The sequence below is a fragment of the Homalodisca vitripennis genome, chromosome 7 (genome assembly GCF_021130785.1).
Source record: "Homalodisca vitripennis isolate AUS2020 chromosome 7, UT_GWSS_2.1, whole genome shotgun sequence".
NCBI lineage: Eukaryota > Metazoa > Arthropoda > Insecta > Hemiptera > Cicadellidae > Homalodisca > Homalodisca vitripennis.
Window position 1 is genome coordinate 127,360,598 of NC_060213.1, and position 22,019 is coordinate 127,382,616.

Consider the following 22,019-nt stretch of genomic DNA (forward strand, 5'->3'; position numbering starts at 1 on the left):
ATACAAGTTCCCTCTGCAATCATTTTTAGAGTAAATTAAGATGAAATTAAATGAAAAATGTCTTTATTGAACACAAAGAAACATATATTCATTTGGCGAGGTTAGGACTATTAAGTCCTCTCTTACATATATCGATAAATTTGTAAGCGATACCTTTAGTGTAAAACAGAGCCACAGTATAGTCTACATTACTGCTTTACATTCAAAAATGATAATTTATATTTATATAAAATAATAAAATGAAAAGAAGGTACTTCATGATATTAAAAATAAATGAATAAAATAAATTGGAAGAAAAATTTAAAGACATTTACACATCACCATTCATACAAAGCCATCATCCCAAACCCTTTGCCACAAAATCGTCAACCCGACGAAGCCCGAAACAGATAGTCCTTAAGCACCCCCCCCCCCCCCCCAACAGTCCCCGACTACGAATACCTCTGATATGATCCGGGAGATTATTCCAGAGTTGACAATTAGAGACTGTGAATGATTTACTGGAAATAGAAGATCTATGAACAGGAAAAGATAACAAAAAGGCACCATGTCAAGTATTCCAAACAAATTCCATAACAAATTCAGTTAACAGAGAAGCTCTCCATTGACTTGAGGAGAGTTAGATTGATGATAAATTTATCTGATTTTTTTATTTGACAAGGAAATTTTAATTTAGTATTTAAAATGTATATATTTATATTAAATATCAAGACTGCATGAGGCACCTATATTTATTCTTCGTTATCGTTAAAAATGTGTAAGATTATCTATATGTTCCAAAAAAACAAAATCTGTTGCAGTACCCTAGCTCACAACAGAAGTTCAGAACCAGCTGGAGACGAATCTCAGTTTACATCCTACCTGGCTTATTACTCGTACAACTACTTGTACATCGGTGCGTTGGTTCTGGTGGCTGCTTTCATACAGGTACTAACATGTTTGCAGTTAAGTATCAGCACCTGTTGACATAATATGGTTTATTAAAAACGTGGTGTCAAATTCAATTTGTTCAAATTCAGATCATAAAATAGCTTTAACTGTTGCAGCTCTAAGACAATTTGTCTTGAATATTCACTTTTACCAAGTACGCCAATTGAATATATCAAATATTTTTTACAAATGAAATATCAAATATGAATGATTGAAAATAATTTCTAAAAGTCTCAGTGCGAACTAAATATTTTTGTGAACTGACTACGGTACGCAGTTTATTCTATTTTAACTACCCTTTGTTTTCTTACTTTTTGCCTATTTTAAACATTGCGTTTATGTAATGTACTGTATTTCGACAACTAATTATTATTTTTTAATTTGCTATAAAATCAATTAAAAAATATATAATATATACTAATATATATATAATAATATAATAAAAAATACATATATATATATATGTATATATATATATATTTAATAATATATTATTTATTAATTTATGATTTGTTACACTGTCAAGAGTAAATACCCTTTCTGTTCAATTGCATTCAGTTCAAATGTATAATCAGAATAAGTTTAAATAATAATAGCTTTTTTTGTAAAAAAGGTTGGTACGAGGGGTATTAGAAAAATAAGGTTCCCATGATTTTTTTAAAATAGACAGCTCTATATTTCTACTTAGTGTTATACATCAATTTAAAACTTAAAAGTTAAGCTATTTTTCCACATAATCATCGTGTTTGTCCAAACACTTTTGTAGACGATGCTCCAACTTTTGTATCCCCATGTTGTAGAATTCTACCGCCAATCCTTTGAGGAATCGAGTAACCTCTTCCTTGACTTCATTATCGGTACTGAAGCGTTGGCCACCCATGTGTTTCTTTAATTTTGGGAATAAGTGATAATCACTTGGGACTAGGTCTGTCCTGTAGTGGGGATGGGGCACAATAGTCTAGCCAAAATTTGTCAATAGTTCTTCAGTTTAACGTGAGACATGAGGTTGAGCGTTGTCATGGAGAAGCCTCACACCACTGGGCAATCTTCCTCTCCGGCGGTTCTGGATCAGGCTTCTCAGTTCGAAATCTCAGGAATAAGCAAAGCAAATTCGTTAATGGTGATTCTCCGATCTTCAAGCAATATCGTCTCAACTTTTTCAACAATTCCATCTGAAACTGAAGGCCACTTCGGTTTCATAGTGAATTTCCATGCGGCCTTCACTGAATTCTCTACACCATTTCCAAACGTGTTGAACAGATATGCAGTTTTCCCCATAAACTTTGATTAACTGACGATGAATTTCAATAGGTGAAATCTGTTTTGCATTTAAAAAACTTATCACAGCACGAATTTCGCATCTGGCGGTAACAATGATAAGAAGCTCCATCTTCGAAGGCAGCTAGGCCGGCACTGTTGGACGTAGGGAGGCACCAGTGGTATGGATAGAGAGAGGAACAGCTGATGAGTAAGACAGTATTGCCAGATTTCTCCCAACATATCGCATTCTGTCTCGGCGGCATAGGGAACCTTATTTTTCTAATACCCCTCGTATATTTAATTTACAGCTTCTATTAACAGACAAGTTACTGAAAAGTGCAATTACTTTGGATGATTGTAAAACCAAATAAGGTAGACTTTACGAATTCATATAATTAATTTATAGAGATTGGGTTTTAAGAATAGTCCTTCTGTCATGATGGAATGAGTCTTCTGTCTGGCAACTACTTTCTTTTTTCTGGCTAGTTTTTCAGCTTATTGATCAAAGGTAACGTGGGCTGAAGAAGGAAGCTTAGCCAGAGTGGTCATTTTTCCAGACTTTCCCTGAATACCTAATTTATCATCCAAACCTGTCAATGATAAGTTTCTTAACAATTTAGCATTGCTCTACTAGGGGATGTAGATCCCCCAAATGCTTCTTTCTCAAATTAATCCTTCAAGATTTAAGACTCATTTATTCATCTTTAAAAACATAATGTGTGCAATTAAAACTATTAATAACCATTGAAAACTAAAATTTAAATCTTAAATTTACATATTTTAATCTGTCCATAAAATCAAGGTTATATATAAGGATTTATTACAATGTTTTGTATAATTATAAATCAAAAAACCTCAAAATAACCTAATTTAAAATCTCATGTTAAAAACCTCCAGCTAAACTAGTTATTTTAAAATTGGTTGATAAAATGATTTAAAAGTTAATACCACTGTATAACAGGACATATACGTACTGATATATAGATTAAACAGCATTTTTCTTCAGTCAACTTTTATATTACATTTTTAAACTTGTTTAAATTAACTTTCCATGCCTTTACAGGTAATTTATTAAAATGTTTTAACCCAAAATAAGTATGATTTTTCTTTTTTAACCCTGATTTAACACTTTTTAGGTTAAGTTTACCCTTGTTTCTTGTGGTATAACTAAGTACATCTTCCCTTTGTTGATAAATACATAATATTTTTCTTTCACCTGCATTAGAGAACAAAATATGTACTGACAATTTTCTTACTTTACCCCGTACTGTTTGTTTCCTGAACCTGGTCATTTAGTTGCTGAGGACGCCTGAAGAGGTTTTACAACTGAGATTGGCTTAGGTTTCCACTGGCAGAAAAAGTTCAAGATGAGGTAAAGGAGATTCGCACTCAAGAAGATTTCAACCTAGTATGGAATGAAATTTTATTTGTAGTATTATATGTTTGTTATCTATTTGTTTTCTTAGCTTTTTGTGCCTTCAAATGCAACATTAAATGGTAAGAGTCCATCACCTTTTATTTCCATGTTACTGCTAAAATTGTTTCTGACATCTCCATATCTAATCACACATTACAGTCCTGCCAAAGTTTATTTTCTTGGATTTCAACAATTCCCATATCTGTTTTTCAACCCTTAACTGCTGAGCAATACAATGAGCCAAGCACCTACAGCACCTTTTCTTGTGTTTACATGTACTGATGTGTCATGCCCTCTCTGCTACTCTTGTTAAAAGGTTTTTAGACAAGGCTGGTTATTGTTTATTTCTTCCTGCATACAGAGCATTTACTGCTCTCTAATGGCTATGTTCAGTACTATGATAACTGAAGCGCTGCTTGACAAGTGTCTCAGTCTGGTGTACAACTTTGGTACTATGTCGAGAGCACATGTTTACTTCAAAATATTACCTCATATCTAATCCCAATTTAAGAGCGCCGTGTTTGTTTCGTTTTGTGGCGGTTTGTAGATTTGTTTATTTTACAGTATGAGGTAGTTATGGCTGATAGTCACAATAACGAAAATAAAGTAAGTCAATTTCTCGAAGAACCCAGTTTACAGTTAGACAACGAAAACACCTTTCTGTTGGAATATGATGGATTTTTTTTGTTGTTTTAGGACAAGAAGCTTATAAATTACACTTAGTCCTACAAGAACCTTAGTGCTGCTTCTGGAATGACAGGATATTCAGGATGGGTAAGGTTAGGGGGTAGGGGCCGCCTCCTATCGAGAGCCATGAGGAAGAATTAGGGCACTAATCTCAACGTCATGTCCCCCCAGAAGAAGGAGAGGCCAGCTCTGAACCAGCCTCTCCAGTCACAGTAGGCAGGGGATGGCACACTCTTGTTGAGGCTAGCAAGAACCTCTGATACCTAGGGAATGAACCCCACCAACTCCAACAGTCATCTCCCACAGTAGACAAGACCTATCAAATTACCCTTCAACCCCAGAATCTCAACATTTGCGGTTAGTGATGTGCCGCTCCTGGACATCCATAAGGTTGCCCAGATTTAAGTGACACTATTTGCTATGCCCAGTGGTAGGTTCAACTGGAAGGTATAAGCCAGCCAGAAGCGATCCCTGCTGGGTATGATGGATGTTACAACAGTACAATATAAGTAGTTAATTTTTAATTACAATTAAGGTTAAGGAGCCATTTTTTATTCAAAGTATAAGCAGTTGTTGAAACAACGCACCGACATTTACGATCTACCCTTTGCCGTGCCGCGACTTTCCTACTCAGCCGCGGTAAAGCCTCGATGCTACTTTACTTGTTAATACATCTACAAAAGGAATTAAATAATGGAACAGTTACGTTTGTTTGTGATTTTCAGACATTGTGCTGGGAACTGTCGTGTGAAAGGCAGGTGTACAAGTTGCGTATCAAGGCGTTCACCCAGATCGTGCGACAGGATATCACCTGGTATGATACCCGGCAGCAGCGCAACCTCTCCAACATCCTCTCAGAGTGAGTGCACTCATTACATCACCATTTATTGATGCATTTCTCAACTGAAAATATAACATCAATAGATACTTACATAACAAGTTACGTAAATATCCCTTTTAATTAAAAGCAATTTTGTACATATCTTGTGAAGTAGTTCTAAAAATATCTTTTAACATAAGAAAAGGCTAAGACTTCCTTTTATCACTAGAAAAACGCCAAGTTTAATGGTAACAAATATAGATTACGTCATCAATAAAAATACTCAGCTTGTTTGTTAATTAATCAATGGGTTATTAATTTTTATAATAACCCCATTATACTATAATAAGTAGTGCAACCTTTTTGCTTCAGTTCTTTACCCTGACATTGATCAGCTAGTCAAAGTGCTATGTAATCATAATTTTTAGACTCATTACATCACTAGTGATGTAAGGATCATTACGTGAATTTTGGGATAAAACCATTTTATATATAGAATTAGGGAAACTCTAAAATATAGATTCATATATTTGGAATGGAACTGTAAAATGTAGTGTGTTAATATGTCTTAATTCATTTAAAACTCTCTAAAGAAAAATTGTGTTAATGTTGAACCCAAAATTTTGTTTCCCAACAACTTTTACTTTACATTTAATTCAATTATAAATTATAATTATAAAAGTAACAATAGTATATTTCAGTTAGGATTTGTATTAATCGTTCAAGAGGGAAAATGTTTAGAAAGTATCTTTAGAGAGGGAGGGTGTAAAGTAGTGTTGTAAAAATAGTGTAACATGTTGTTCAGTGACATAGAGAGGATACGAGAGGGTATCGGGTGCAAGTTCAGCATGGTGGTGCAGTACATGTCGACATTCATGTTCGGAACTGTAGTGGGGCTCATGGTCAACTGGCGATTGACGGCGGCTCTGCTTCTTGTGGCCCCCCTCCTAATCGGGGCCTCTGCCTATCTTGCCAAAGTAAGCATCTTGTATGTAGAACTAGTTAGAAATCGTGTCTGTGACCGTATCACTTTTTATCAGTATCATTGATCTCAGACACTCCCCCTTATTCTGTTTGATAAAATCCTCGCACAAGCTAGTGAGCCATGAGGACGGGCAGAGTAAGGCTTAAAAGGGGAATAAAAAACCTTGTTTTATTCATTATGAATAATTTTATTATAAAAATAAAATAATAATAGTAGTAAAATTATTTTTCCTGTTATGTAATGTAATGTAATATAAGAAAAATAATGTAAATATTTATTTGTGCAGTCGCCTGATGATGAAACCTTTGGTTTCAAAAGGCCTCGTGCAAAAAAAAGCCATATTGGAAAGTTTTGTTTTATTAACATTTAATACTATTTAAAGTTTTTTCCAATTTCTCCAAGAGTTTTCAAATTAAAAATATACTATGTCAGAAATATATGACTTTGTTACAGTTTGAATCTGCTATTCTTTACACAATTTTCGTATTCCTAAACACTATTAGAGATCAAGTCATTTACCAGTGATTCCAAACACTTCATGTAGCATAAATTAGTGTGAAAACAATGTTTGTTAGTCAAACTTCGGTGAGGTCTCTGGACTTATCATTCAAAAGAGAAGTATCCCATGTCCTCAGATTGTACCCCGACTTTGTTCTAGCTGACAGCCGGGTCAGCTGCTAGGGAACAGCTCAAGTATGCAGTGGCCGGGAGTGTAGCGGAGGAGGTGCTCAGCAATCAGCGGACTGTGGCAGCATTCAGCACGGAACAACAGGAAGTCGTCAGGTATCCATCTTTATTGTGAGAATGTACTCGTAATCAACTTGAAATATAAATTTCTTTCAGCAGAAGGAAGTTCATGCAATTCGTTAAAGAAATAATATTCGATGTTTACATAAACTTTACATCCCATTGTATCCCGGTGAACTAGATTTGAATGGCAATTATTTCATTGGACATCCTTGTACATTTAATAAATTATGCTAAACATCTCTGAGACCCAAGGTGTTTATTGGGAAAGTACCCATCTCAATTCACATCTCACTTTTTTTATTGTAACAGACACTGGACTTTTGGACTCAAAAGCACTTTTAACTGGATGTTGAGATATCTGGGAGCATGATGTTAGTTATCGGTAGAAGCTCTAGATTTCTAACAAGAGTATCAATATAATAAATATATGTGTGTGTGTGTGTGTGTGTATATATATATATATATATATATATAGTGTGTTTACAAAAGGATGTCACAAACTTCTGTGGGAGATAGTGACATTCATCATTTCAAGAAAAAAATGTCCTATAAATATAGGTTGATAAATGTGTTGTTTAGCCACTAGCTACCATTTTGTAATTAAAAAAAAATATTATCTCTAAAACTATTTAAGCTAAGGAATCCAAATTTGTCACATAGGTTTGAATAGATCAGAAGAAAATTTAAAAAAAAATAATTGCGTTATTTTATTTAATATTAACGAAATGGTGTCTGTCGAAAATATTTAAAATCAAATAAGAAAATACCTGTATGGTTTTAAAAATGTACTAGACACCAACTATTTGGCCAATTTCATTAAAATTCCAAACATGTCTGCAGGTGAGAGTTATCAGTTGTTTTTTGCTTCTGGCTTGTGCATATGTATCTTTAAAGTGGCCGTGTTCCCTTATGCACTGACAGATTAAGTTGAAACAAGTACCGTTGGAATTGTAATGAAATTGCTCAAATAGTTGGTATCTAGTACTTTTTTTATAAATATACGGGTTTTTTTGTTATTTAACTTTAAATATTTTCAACACACTATTTTGTTAATATTAAAGAAAATAACGCAATTAATTTGTTTTATTTTCCACTTTTATCTATTCAAACCTATGTGCCACATTTGGTTTCCCTAGCTTAAATAGTTCTAGAGGTATTAATTTCTTTATGAAAAATACAAAATCACGGCTAGCGGCTAAACAACACATTTCCCGACCTATATTTATAGGACATTCTTTACTTGAAATGATGAATACAAATCACCCACAGAAGTTTGTGATACCTTTTTGTGAACATCCTGTATATTTGCTGAGCTCAGTTAGTCATTGAAAGGAACGCCAATCTTTGTGTTTTTATCTTCTTATGGCAAATTTAAAAGTTTGTGCCCACACATTGGGCATAATTCAGAACACTTCCATGGGTAACACTTTTACCAGAAATCTAGATTGTCAAGACTTGAGGAAAACATATTAAGTTACATATTCAATTCTTTGTACTCAACAACTTATCATTCAAATAAACTCACCCACATTAAGGTTGATTATAGTAAGCCTACCTGTTAGAAAGGGGGAGCCGGAAACAAACTTCTGACAACTACATGTAAAATTAGTGATATGGTCCTTTATTTGTTAAACTCAAATGGTGCCATTTTAGATAAATTGAACAGACATAGGGTCTCTTCGTTTTTTAGCTGTATCTCATCAAGATTTGTATGTGAAGTTTTAACTATACTTGTATTTCTTTTAAAAAGGTTTCAGTTCTTTTTCATACCGTAATTGGAGAATAAGACAGCTGCTATGGATAGGGTAGTTGAAAATTTTAATTTTTGCTACTTTTGGCTTTGCTTCATCAAAGGCTTTGATTTGTTTGCCATTTCATAGGTCTTCACATTATTTGTAGGTGTCCTTCCTGTTTAACAAGAAGGGCTGGGTAATTTTAAAACCCCAAAAAACCAACATGAACTTGTATTATTTGAAATCTATTAGAAAACCCAAAATTTCATCTGTTGAAAAATTAAATCACGAAACCTTTTGATGTTTTCCTGTTATGTTTTACAGATTTGAGAAAGCACTAGAAGTGGGACTGAAGCTGGCCATGCACAAGTACATAGTGCTGGCTTGGGGGTTGGTCATCGTTTTCTTCCTGATGTACGCCCAGTATGGCCTGGCCTTCTACTACGGGGCCAACCTCATAGAGGAGGGTTACTGCACCCCGGGCAGCGTGTTCACAGTGAGTGTGTCGGGTTGGGGCTGGGAAAGTGGCATTTGTGAAATGGGTTTTGAGGAAGACAGGAACAGAAATGTAGGAAATAATATCCATAGTGTGAATATTTAGTGTAGCTCCAGTTCACCTTCCTCTTAGTGCAGCATCTGAAATCTGACGCTGTCACAGACCTCACTCCTGGAATCTGGAGCCATGTTCGCAGTCGCGTAGTGAGGATTTTGGCGCCATGGAGCGACTCAGACCCTGGCGTCCCTTCCCCAACTTTTTTACCTACATGATCAATCAGTAACGACAGTTCACCTCACTACCGTAACAAACGTTTCTTGGCCATCATTTCATCAGCAATGTAAGGCGTCTTTGACCAAACATCATTTTTTTATAACTCACAGTCTACTATTCTTTATAAAGTTTTGTTCCTTGTAAGAGGACCTAGTTTACGTGTATAGCAATATGTATTTAAATCTCAATTCAATTCCATAGGGTTTGGAATGAAAGTACAAATTTCAATATATGTAATATATATGTATTGAAAAACCCTAGTTTAAATTTGAGTACATTATCTGAAACGTGAACATAGTAGTTAAGTAGTTACAAAACCAACTCGCATATTACTATCTTAACTAATCTTCTTTCGTGACTTCATGCTAGCAAACTGTGTTATTGTGTCGTCCAAGTTGATGTGCCTGGCTCTGCTGCGCTCTATAGATATGGTTGCTAAGGCACTCAGACGTTCTTGGGACATGGTGCTGCGAAGATAGTTCTTTATCAGTTTAAGTTTTGAAAATGATCTCTCTGCACTTACAGTTGTAACAGGTTAGTGTCAAAAAAAATCAAAAACAAGCATTCACAACATCTGGAAAGCTGGAACCAACTTCACCACGCACTATTAAAGTATGTGCAAGATCCCTTATACTTTTGAGTTTTTCCACGTGACTTAAAAAAACAAGTTTTTAGCCTTACAAGCTGTGGACCTAAGTTAAGGGAGACATCATCTTGGTAGTTTAATATCAAAATTTTGCTTGATTCTAAGATTTCTTCATCACTTGCTCCAACTAAAAAAAGGAGGCTTCAGACATTGAAAACTACTAGTAATGTGGAGTAACAGCCTCAAAAACGCTCTGTCAGCTGTGTTGTGATTATGTCAAGGCTACGGTTTTGAACACCTCAACCCGGAAAACGTTTCTCATTGTCTTTAATAGGGTCATCAACGTGCACTTCCATCAAACATTCTTGTCTTCTTTTTTTTTCTGTTCTTGAGTCAATGAAATGTGGTACAAACTTTCCATTGCAAACAAAGCTTAGTTGCATCTGCTTTAACTGTTCGCCACTCATTCCTAAGTTTGTTAATTTTTTTTTGAGATTTAAGAGCATTTTTTGTTGCGTGTTCCAAGTCTTCTTCGGTACTTTGAAGTTTTTTAGAAATTATGTCCATAGTTTCAAGCAACACACTTTCAATAACTATCAATATTACTGTAGGAAACTGCTCAAAATATTTCACAAGTGATTTAGCTTGGTTTACTTCTTCTTGGTCTTTACCTTCTAACGTTAGGAAAGTCAGTACTTTCATTATGTCAAAAAATAACCACATCGAAGAGCGTCGACGGCTTGATTTCTTGAAGTCCACCTTGTTGGACACACTTTCTTTAAGGTTTTTTGTAACATAGCCGACTTAGTCAACAGTGCCCATCTTGATATAGTTTTAAAAAATACATAAAGACTTTGAACATTATTAAAAAAAGGTTCTGATTTTCAGGAATATTTGATACTGAATCCTTTATTACCAAGTTAAGGGCATGAGCACAACAGTGAATATACTTAGCTGCAGGATTTTTTTATTTTTTATTTTATTCTTGCTTGAAGGTCTGAATATATACTACTCATATTAGCGGCTCCATCGTAGCCTTGCCCTCGAACTTTAGATATATTTTAATACTTTTCTATGATATTGAAAACAACATTTGATAAGTATTCTGATTTCTGGCTTTCCACTTCCAAAAAGCCCCCCGAACGCTTCTTCTATGACTAGTTGTTACTGGCCTGTCGCCTTCGTCAGTTTTTATCTTTATATAACGAAACACTGTACTCAGCTGGTTGGTTTTCGCTATATTCTTGAGTTATATTAAAGATAATAGACATATAGGGGCTTTTTTTTTCATTTCTTCCTTGATTTCTTTTTTTATCTCTTTGGAAATCAGGTTGATCAGATCATTTTGGAATCTGAGGACTAAGGTAGTTAACACTACGTTTTGGTAACTTAATTAAATCTGCAAGGACCTGGTCATATCTTGCTAGCATATGTATTATCTCAAGGAAATTTCCTTTCGATTTAGTTGCATCTTCATCGTCATTACACAATCTATGCTCTCTCAGTGGTAAGTCGTTTGTACTAACGTAATAATGACGTCCACCACTCGCCTTAAAACTTGTCTCCAGTAATCAGTGGCTTTTTAATCTCCTCCAGATTCTCACTATCAACTGTTACGCCTAACTGCCAGCGATAGTATATTTCACACGCAATTGCATGACTTTGAGAATCTTCTTCATGGTCTTTTATGTTTCGACCTAAATGTGCCCAATCAGACGTTACCTTTCGAGAAAATCCCACATCAGTATAGGCCATATTGAAAAGCCAGCATGGCTGACAATAGCAAACATTGAGGATGTTTGAATAGCATAACCAATTACTTTTTATTCTCAATTGGTTTTCTTATTCTTTTAAAATACCATTTTCTCGTCAAATCCCCTATTTTTATTTCTCCCTTCTGATTCTTTTGGAAATGGCCCTTTAGGCTGATGAGGGCCTAATTTTATTATTTGCCGTTTTTGTTCGGCTATACGAGTGTTTTCAAAATTACCCTTATCAGAAGAACTTATAACAGCTGTTACATTTTCTTTAAGGTTCAACTCGCAATCGGTACCTTCAGCTTTAACTAGTCCTACCTTAGAAAAAGGTTCCTGAAGAAGGACGTGGTCTTCTGCATCTTCAGGTAAGCCTACAGGTGTTTGCTCCAAGTCCTCATCGCTTGTAGGTACTTGTGAGCTACAAGTGGGTTCTTGAGAAACTGCAAACTACTGAAGTGTCCCTTGAAAAGTAGGTAGATAACTTCTTTACTTTCTTAAGTTCAAGATTTTTCTGCGTGACTTTTCTATAACCTTCGTTTCCGATACTCAGCACCACTTAGTTTTTTTGACATTATATACCAAAGGTAATAAATCTACACCACACAAATCACATTACAACAAAATAAATAATATAATCAATACTTTGCACTAACGCTAAATCTGCAATCACTACGCAAAGGTAAATTGATGAAGTAAGTCAATCACTCGGTGGGTCTGTACGGACGCCTTTTGTCTCAGCCAAGGTCAATGACAGACTGACTGACACAAAGACACTGCGCGGCGGTGATGCGCGTGGATGGAAGGGGCTGCTTCCCGCCATTTTATCGTCCGCCCGCCAGCCGTCCCCCTGTCGCCCCCGCCCTGGAGCGGTCGCTCCACTTGCTCCTCTGTCGCTACGCCACTGCATGTTCGTCTGAAGAGACCCAAAAAAGTTGTCGACATAGAAGTACAAAATAAACTATTTACATCATTTCAACATCAGAGTCACCTAGACTACAAAATATAGTATAATTTAGGTGAAGAGATACTCCCATTGTCTCATCAGATGCACAACTGAGTGCAATACTATGTTTTAGACATGATCTGTAAGCATGGTTGCGCAATCGAGTTTTCTACACATAACGTAGCTATGGTCGAAAGCCAGAAGCTGCACTAAGAGGAAGGTGAACTGAAGCTAAACTCAACATCCACACTGTATCAACTCTTCCCACCATACCTATGTTTTTTGTAGAATATCTAAGATGTAGTAATATTTTGTACAATATTTGAAGATTATTTAATACGGAAAGTTTTTTATTTCACAATGACGCCAGTATGAGGCTAAATTAATATTTAATTTTAGTTCATTTATTATTTCTTTAAGCTGTACTGACAATCACCTTGACTTTTGTTTCATTACCCTTTTACAAACTCGATGAACTTTATAGTTCTGACAGTAGCATGATAAAGTTTGAGGAGTTATAAGTTGCATGTGTATTTTAATTTTTACCTAAACTATAGCTTATTTTTTATCATATTTTAAAAGTAATTATGATACCATTTTAAAAGAATCATATTTCCATGTTATGTTTGCATGTTAAGTTGAAAAGAATGTCTTGCACTGGGTTGCATGTGTGTTTTTTTACATTGTTACTAGTCTACTTAACTTTTTAATTTGTATGTTTACTTAAAAAAACACTTTTTAACTTATTAACTATTGTATTTAGGTATAGTTTGATTCAACGGTATTATGCCCGTGATTTAATCATGCGTTTATTGCATGATTGATTATCATTGTCTATGTGTAATGTATATATTAGAATATCATTCTTGATCTGTTTAACTTTCAAATTGTAATTGCATCCTATTGTGACAAGATCCATCGCATGTAAATGTTTTCATCAAGATCAATAAAAATATCTATCTATCTATTACAAAAATGTTAAATAAACTTTAAACCGTCTTTTATTTGTCTTTTATACAATTTTTCAAGATATTTTATTTTGAAGGTATAATTTATCTTTAGTTTGTAATAAATCAACTATTCTAGTGAAAAGATACATCGGATTGTCTTTTAGATCTTAGTCTGAACAGTATGAAAAGTGTACGGATTTAATGAATATTTGGATACTGCATCTCACACAAGTACAGGTGTTTTTCAGTGTGTTGTCTGGAGCGTTTATACTGGGCAATGCACTACCGTACGTGAACGCAGTGGCGACAGCACTGGGATCGGCCTCATCAGTGTTCAGCGTAGTTGACAGGAAACCACACATTGACTCGTACAGCAACTCCGGCCTCAAGCCGATGTTGGTCCAGGGACACATTCGCTTCCGCAACGTCCACTTCAGCTACCCCTCCCGCCCTGATGTACCGGTAATTTCATTTGTTGATTATTTCAGATCTAATGGAAATTCATATGAATACCATATTATAATAAATGCTATAACTTGCCCATTGAAGCTGTTGTTGTTGTTGTTGTTGTGTTGTGTATGAGGAAATTTGTATGTTTGAATTGGCCAGAACAATGTCAAGTCCTAATATTTCTTACCTTCCCCCCATCACAACAAATTAGCCTCTGTTACCCCTTTCACTTTTCCACCAAAATTAAAATTAATATAACAACACAAAGAAGCACTTCATGCAGTACATTTTATATGTTTTTCCAATGATTGGTTCAATTTTTTATTAAGATAAGATACTTATTGACCATTAAGAAATTGTAAAAATTACAAAAGGTCTCGTCAACAATTATAAAAGTACTAATCCTGCTAACAGAAGTGGTACACAGTTCATAAAATCCAAAAGAAAGAAGCAGACAACAAAAATAACATTGTATTGGCCCCTGGCAGATCCTCATTGTTCAAGTAATATTCTAAAATGTTAAACTACAATATAAAATGACAACAAAATCTCAAATAACAGTAACCAATAATATCATAACAGGTATAAAATTTTGAAAGTCGTAACAAAGTAACAATTTATATTAACAAGAATATTAACAAGAATAGAGGCTTTAGATAAAAACAAGTTTGGTAACAAAGAACTGATAGCAAATAACTAAAACCAAATATATTAAAATTAGAAATACGCCTATTAAATTAAAAACAGTATACTAAAAAATTACTTGATTCTCTCTCATTTTATTTGTACTTTGTGTTGCTCCCAAAACAACTATATTGTTGGCTACCTAACATTAAGACAACAGGAGGGAGTGAACTGACAACAGTTCAAACTATTACATAATATAATTGCACACAAAAAACATTTTAGAAACACGTTGAAAAACACAACAACACAATCAGTGCAGATTTTTGTGTGTGTTTAGGTTCTGCGAGGTATAGATCTGGACATTCAGCCAGGAACAAAGGTGGCTCTGGTGGGTCACAGTGGCTCTGGCAAGAGCACAATCTTCCAGTTGCTCCTTCGCTTCTACGAAGCGTCAAGCGGTGAGGTGAGTTCATCCAACTTTACTCTGATATTTGCCATACAATATCCGATCTTAGTTCCACCTTTAATACAATCTGTAACAGACAACAGTGGTTAAATTTTAATTCGAATAGTTCGCACTGAGAGTGGTAAACGGAAATTGAAAACAAATACAAGAAGGTTGTTTGTCATTCAAGTCGAACATATCAGTTTGGGTTGGATGTTAAAGAGCTGCCAGTTTCCCTCCATTTCTGGTTTGTGGACCCCATGGTGTAAGCCACCACGTTATGAGAAAGATCTCAGCCTGATTCCTTCTTCTTGATTCGGACACTGTAAGGGAAGCACATGTTAAAATTCTTTCTGTTGCTCTACATGTGATATCGAGATCTGATTTGGGGAATATTGTATAATGGTGATTGACTGTGTTGGAATATATATATAGTATGGCGAAGTAACGATTTGAATTCAAAAATTTTATTTTATTTTAAATGAGACTCCAGAATGTAAATTTGGTGAGCACGTGCTAAGTGTATACATAAACAGTGAATGTTGTAAGACATTGGTAATAGTGAACTCAATGTAATAAATTAATGATTTGAACACATTCCAAATTATTTAATTTCCCAGTGAATGAAATAAATTAGGTGAAACTCAACCAATACAATGGAGTGAGTCCACTGTTATAAAGAGAGTTTTGCAGCAATTGGAAAAACACAAGTGAGTCTCCTACAATTAATAGGGAACATTATTTGTGACAAACAATTTGGTGATAAATATTATTCAAAATTGACAATTAACTTCTGATTTTTTTGATGCAACAATAAAGAATCATAAGCACTAACACAGAATCCACACTGACAACAATGAGAGGCTCTTAACGAGAATTTAAAAATGGATCTACTGCAAATCATGCATCTGAAAATTTGCAGGACTCTTTTCTCTCAGTATAATTAATTCAACATGCCAGGTTTTCTTGCAATTATAATGTAGAACTTGAGTTTTGACAGTTATAATGATCATCCAACAACAAAGATGGAGCATTTCAATTTTTTTGTAACCACTCAGAGATCTTTATCCAATTGAAGCTCTTACATACAAAATATAAGTGTAAAGACACTGAAAGGATGAGTGGAGAGCATGAATTGGAGCTTCTTACGTTCTGACAATTGATTTCTGAGTCTATACAATCAGCCTAAGGCATACTGGGAAGTGTACCTGACATCATCTGAGAAGGAGAACTTTCTGTGCAGCTGGAAACAGTCTGAACAAAATCCTGATTTGACAGAAAAGGCACTGATGAACATAATAAGACTTTCAGAGTCATTGTTGAGACATGATGATCGACTTGAGCATTCTAATTGGATCTTGCCTTTATATCTAGAAATTTTAGTTTATATTAGAATATGGACACTGAAATGAAGAAATAATATTCACAAAGACACTTGGCATAAACACAGGGTGTTCACAAAAGGGTATCACAAACTTCTGTGGCTGATAGTACTCATTACTTCAAACAAAAAACGTCGTACAAACATAGGTTGAGAAATGTCTCATTTAGCCGCCAGCTGCCATTTTGTATTTTTATAAAAATTATTATGCCGAGAGCACCAAACTTATCACATTTGAGAGGTATCAGTTGTTTGTTGCTCCTGGATTGTGCAAGCGTACTTTTAAAGTGGTCGTGCTCACTTATGCATTGATGAATTTCATTAAAACAAGTATTGTTGAAATTGTAATTAAATTCTTCAAATAGTTGGTGTTTAGCAAATATTTTATAATTATACTGGTTTTTTTTTATTTGGCTACATTTTTTAACAGAAGCCATTTTGTTAATATTAAAGAAAATACCGTAACACATTTATTTTTTAAATTTTCCTCTTACCTATTCAAGCCTATTTGCCAAATTCGGTTTCTTTAGCTTAACTATATTTTGAGATGGTAATTTTTTTAACAAAAATACAAAATGGCAGCTAGCGACAAAACAATACATTTCTTGTCCTATGTTTATATGACATTTTTCGTTTGAAATAACGAATTCTATCACACACAGAAGTTTGTGACACTTTTTTGTGAACACCCTGTATATGCAGAAGGTCATAGAATGACAACTTTTTGAAAAGACAGCAAAACTTTTTGTATTTGTATAGATAACAAAATATCTTGCAGACATTTCCTATTCAAATAAGGTCTACTAAAAATGCAGGTTAGTTCAAAAGTGAAATAAAACCTTTTCTAATATTTTTCATTGGGTTTTTTGCCTTATGAATGTTTTGAATATTTCAATCACTTGAGAGATCCTCTTGGATTCTTATCAGTTGCCAGCCAGGAAATTGTCTATGTCCCTTTTACATGGGACTTCGATTGACTCATTCAACATCCTAAAGTTATTGACCAAACTTCAAATACGAAATAAGTAAGAGGGTCTTAACTCCTTCATTCATAGTCAGACTTCCACCAACAACAGTATCGAGTCCAACCTCAAGCAACACTGCATCTCTGTTCATCCAAAGCTTTTATGATGGTACTAAGTGAACCATAAACCCAGCAGGAATCACTTGTGGCTGGTTTATACCTTCCAGTTGAACCTACCACTGGGCACAGCAAATACCGATGTATCACTTAAATCCGGGCAACCTTATGGATGTCCAGGAGCGCACATCACTTACCGCAAATGTCGAGATTCTGGGGTGCAAGGGTAAATTCGATAGGTCTAGTCTACTGCGGGAGATGACTGTTGGAGTTGGTTGGGTTCATTCCCTAACCTCAGATGTTCTTGCTAGCCTCAACAAGAGTGTGGCACTCCCTGCCTACTTTGACCAAAGAAAATGGTTCAGAGCTGACCTCTCTTTCTTCTGGGGAGACATGACTTTGAGATTAGTGCCGTAATTCTTTCTCGAGGATCTCAATAGGAGGCAGCCCCTACCCCCTAACCTTACCCATCCTGAATATCCTGTCACTCCGGAAACAGTGCAAAGGTTCTTACAGGACTAAGTGCAATTTATAAGCTTCTTGTCCTAAGAGAACAAAAAAAAGTGAACCATCATGCTTTGTCTATGATGAGCTTGAGATTATTGGTTGCTGACCATCTTAAGATTTATTCAAGATCAGCATTGATGTTTTCAACAGGGGTTTCACACTACTGGTGCCATAAGACATTAATAAGTTATTTACATATAAGTGTGCAAAAAAATTCTACATACTTGGCATAGATTATCTGTGGTGTAAGTATCTGCAGGGGGGAGGGAAACTAGGCCAAGTTACTTTCCTATGACTTTGCATAATGATAAGGAAGTGAGTAAAATAAGGCCTACACAGAGGAGTTTTTTAACTTCCAAAATCCTATCTTTCTAAATGATTAAATAATTTGTCTATGAAAAAATATAATAAAACATTAGATCATTGCTAAGCTAAATCTTAATTGTGTTTGGATAGGATTTTAACAGATTTTTCTAAGGGGGCCCTCATCTTAAGCTGGGTTTATCATAAGGTATGATTAATGGATAGAAGACAAAAGATATTGGTGAGATTAAGGTTATAGAATCAAGAAGCTTTACTGTCATTAAATACACAAGTGTACAATAGTAAGCATTTATTATAAATAAAAACTATATTACAATAAAATTATTCTCCTTTAGGTGGTTGAAGTATTTGTAATCTGAAGATAAACATTATTCTAGTGTTAAAAATTTAAAAGTGACAACTAAAATAAAATACACAATTTATCAAATATAAGTACACAAAAGCAGGAATAAAAATCAATTAAGTACCAACATTAAGACATAAGACCTTTAACACTAACGCTTAAAATTAAAACAATTAAAATTACCGCTTAAACACTTTTATAAATAAATAACGAAGTTAAAAACAATAACTAAGTTTACAGTTTACATGAATGAACTTATATTACAGTTAGACAGTAGACAATCTTTTTTATGTCAAAAACATTAATATATTACATAAACCAACAGGTGAGTCTGGATGGGAAACCGCTGCCGGAGCTGAACCTGGCATGGTTGAGGAATCGTCTGGGAGTGGTGTTCCAGGAGCCTGTGCTTTTCGGGGTAACCATCGCAGAGAACATCCGTTATGGCCGCGAGGGAGTGTCACAGGACGAGGTAGAGTTGGCTGCCACGATGGCCAACATCCATGCCTTCATCGACGGCTTACCTGAGGTACGAAATGTTGTATAGCTAACTCAACTTAATTAGTATTTTGTTTTGAGTGTAATTTAAGTAAAATGCATAAAAGTATATCTCTAATAATATTATTATGTAATTAATAGTATTACTATTTATTACTTAAACTAAAAGCTGCAAAAACAGTCTATTACACATTAGTGGAATCACATATCAGATATGGACTGGTTGTCTGGGGCAGCTCTGCTGGAAACCTTAATAGAGTACTCATCTTACAAAAGAAAGCAGTTAGGACTCTAGCTGGACTGGAACCACTTCAAAGCTGTTTACAAGCCTTCCAGTCTCTGGGTATACTAACAGTACCGGCTCTCTACATATTTGAAACAATCATACATGTTGACAGACTAAACCTCCAGACCAACAGTGACGTCCACTCCTACCATACCCGTAATGCTTCCAGATACATATTGCCTCAACACCGCACTGCTCTTTTTGGTAAAAAACCATCATACATTGGTAGAAAACTCAAAAATATGCTCCCAGGAAACATCAGAAATCTATCAGGAAATCGACTCAAGAAAGGACTTCAAGACTACCTAGTGAAGAGACCAATATACACCCTTGAAGAGTTCCTGACAACGAGAGTTCCTGACAACGCCAAGCTGAGAAAGTACTGCACTAATATTGAATGACTTTGACATTTATATTAACATTTTTACTTGTGTAATGACGTACTCATTTTGAATTTTGTATGACACTGTACTGTACTTGATGTCCATGTAATAAAGGAAAAAAAAAATTAATAAATAATATAGTAAAATTCAAATTGTTAATACATCACTGTTTTGCACGAGTCAAGATAGTTTTTTCTCTCGATTGCATGGAATTTTATTTTTTATGTTTTTTACATACCACAAAAAACCATGAGTATTTTAAATGGGAGATATTGTCTAAATTTTATATTCTCCCCCACCTCTCATTTTGGAAAGAGCGAAAAATAAAAAATATTATTATAAACAACTTCAATAAGTCACATTTAAGTTTTCCCGTTCACATGTTGTTTGCTTGCTCAATTTTATTCTTGTAATATTTTGGCTTCTGTGAAGAGACATTTCCAGTCAAGCATTTGAACACCTCCCTTCTTAATTAAGCTGGGATCAAATTCATTAACAGTCTTCCTGAAACACTAAATTTAGAAACAGATCACAAAAAATCCAAAAAATTTGAAACCCAATTAAAACACTTGGTGTCTTGTGCTTTTTTCTCAGTTTGTGAGTTCATGGAGCAGACTCGGGATTGATATTCGAGGCGGTGTTGCAATCTTGGGGGTTGATCCCATGAATTTTGAATTTTGTTTCTTTGTATGTGTATGAATGTGTGCAACTGTATGGAAATTTGAGTGAATGGATTTAGTTTTTAATAGTTTTTTCTTACAGTATTTTTAAGATAAATACTGTAAAAATTGGTATTATTGACTTTTGCAATATATATTGTCAACAAAACAAAACAAAAAAAGACATTAAATCAAATTGTGTAAGGAATGTTTTGACAGTGTGAGCTGGAAGAGCTAAATTTAAGTTACCCATAAGCCTAAGAACTAAAAACACTTAATTTTGTTAAACATGTTTTTATTTTATTTTATGGAACAGTTCAGAAGGTGCAGGCTACTTACTGTATTCTATACTGAATGGTAACATTTTATCATTTTATCAAACAACATTTAACATCAGCTGATTATCCGACCTTGAAAAACAATATGATTTTAAGGTATACTAACAAACTGTTGTGTGTGTTCTCCGCAGGGCTACACCACATTGGTGGGAGAGCACGGGACCCAGTTGTCTGGTGGTCAGAAGCAGCGTATCGCGTTAGCACGAGCCCTGGTACACGACCCCGCCATCCTTCTGCTGGATGAGGCTACAAGCGCACTAGATGCGGAGAGCGAAAGCGTGGTGCAGGACGCACTGGAACGTGCGATGCTGGGGCGGACCACAGTGATCATCGCGCACCGCCTCAGTACTGTGCGTAATGCCGACGCTATAATGACCTTGCACGTAAGTGTGGTGCTTCTACGTGTACAAGCAACATTATAATATTCATTAGTGTGTCTGTTTACATTGTTGGTTGGTAACAAGAGGATCATATATTACCTAACTTTACAGTAATGTAGACACTCCAGAGTATTTTTAAAATTTCAGAATGTTTATTTGTACATATATATTACATTGATGCTGCGGAGCAACAGTAACAGGTAAAGTCACGTTAAGTTAAATTAATTTTAATCTAAAAAATAATTTTACTGTCTAAGTTATTACACTAAATATTGTCAATATCTTAAACATAACAAATAGGTTAAAATAAAATTGATATTACTCCAAACATGTCATTTGAAAACTCATTCGTACTATTGTTGAGAAAAGCCTGTTGTTTTTCCCCCCAAAGTGAACACTATTTTAGTAATTTTAGAATAGAAGTGATTCATTTCTCAGCCCAGAAGTCACTGCAGAATCACTATTGGATTGAGAAATCAGAAACTCTTTATTACAGTATCTTTGAGAAATGTATAGCATCAATTTACAATAATTCTGTGCCTGTTTGTAATATTTACAATAAGTTTTAAGTGTATAAAAATGAATAACACTGGTTTTTAGAACATAGTTCTTTAATTAAACGTGTTCTTGCATTAAAAGTCTAGGGGAGGAAGTCCAAAAAAAGTAAATAAAAGCATGTATATGAGCATTTACTATGTTCTTACCAAATTTAATCAAAATGTATATATTT

The 22,019-nt window shown here is 34.8% G+C and overlaps 1 protein-coding gene across 4 annotated transcripts in view; it reads left to right on the forward strand.

Moving 5' to 3' along the window:
- LOC124366289 (ATP-dependent translocase ABCB1-like) overlaps positions 1–22,019 on the forward strand; it is a 67,602-nt gene that overhangs the window by 13,990 nt on the left and 31,593 nt on the right. For all 4 annotated transcript variants that reach the window (XM_046822709.1, XM_046822706.1, XM_046822707.1 and 1 more), the window contains 9 exons: positions 801–927; positions 5,020–5,153; positions 5,920–6,091; positions 6,758–6,882; positions 8,907–9,078; positions 13,825–14,049; positions 15,002–15,127; positions 19,071–19,274; positions 21,041–21,292. In XM_046822709.1, coding sequence (XP_046678665.1) covers positions 801–927; positions 5,020–5,153; positions 5,920–6,091; positions 6,758–6,882; positions 8,907–9,078; positions 13,825–14,049; positions 15,002–15,127; positions 19,071–19,274; positions 21,041–21,292 — 1,537 coding nt within the window. The remainder of the gene's footprint in view (positions 1–800; positions 928–5,019; positions 5,154–5,919; positions 6,092–6,757; positions 6,883–8,906; positions 9,079–13,824; positions 14,050–15,001; positions 15,128–19,070; positions 19,275–21,040; positions 21,293–22,019) is intronic.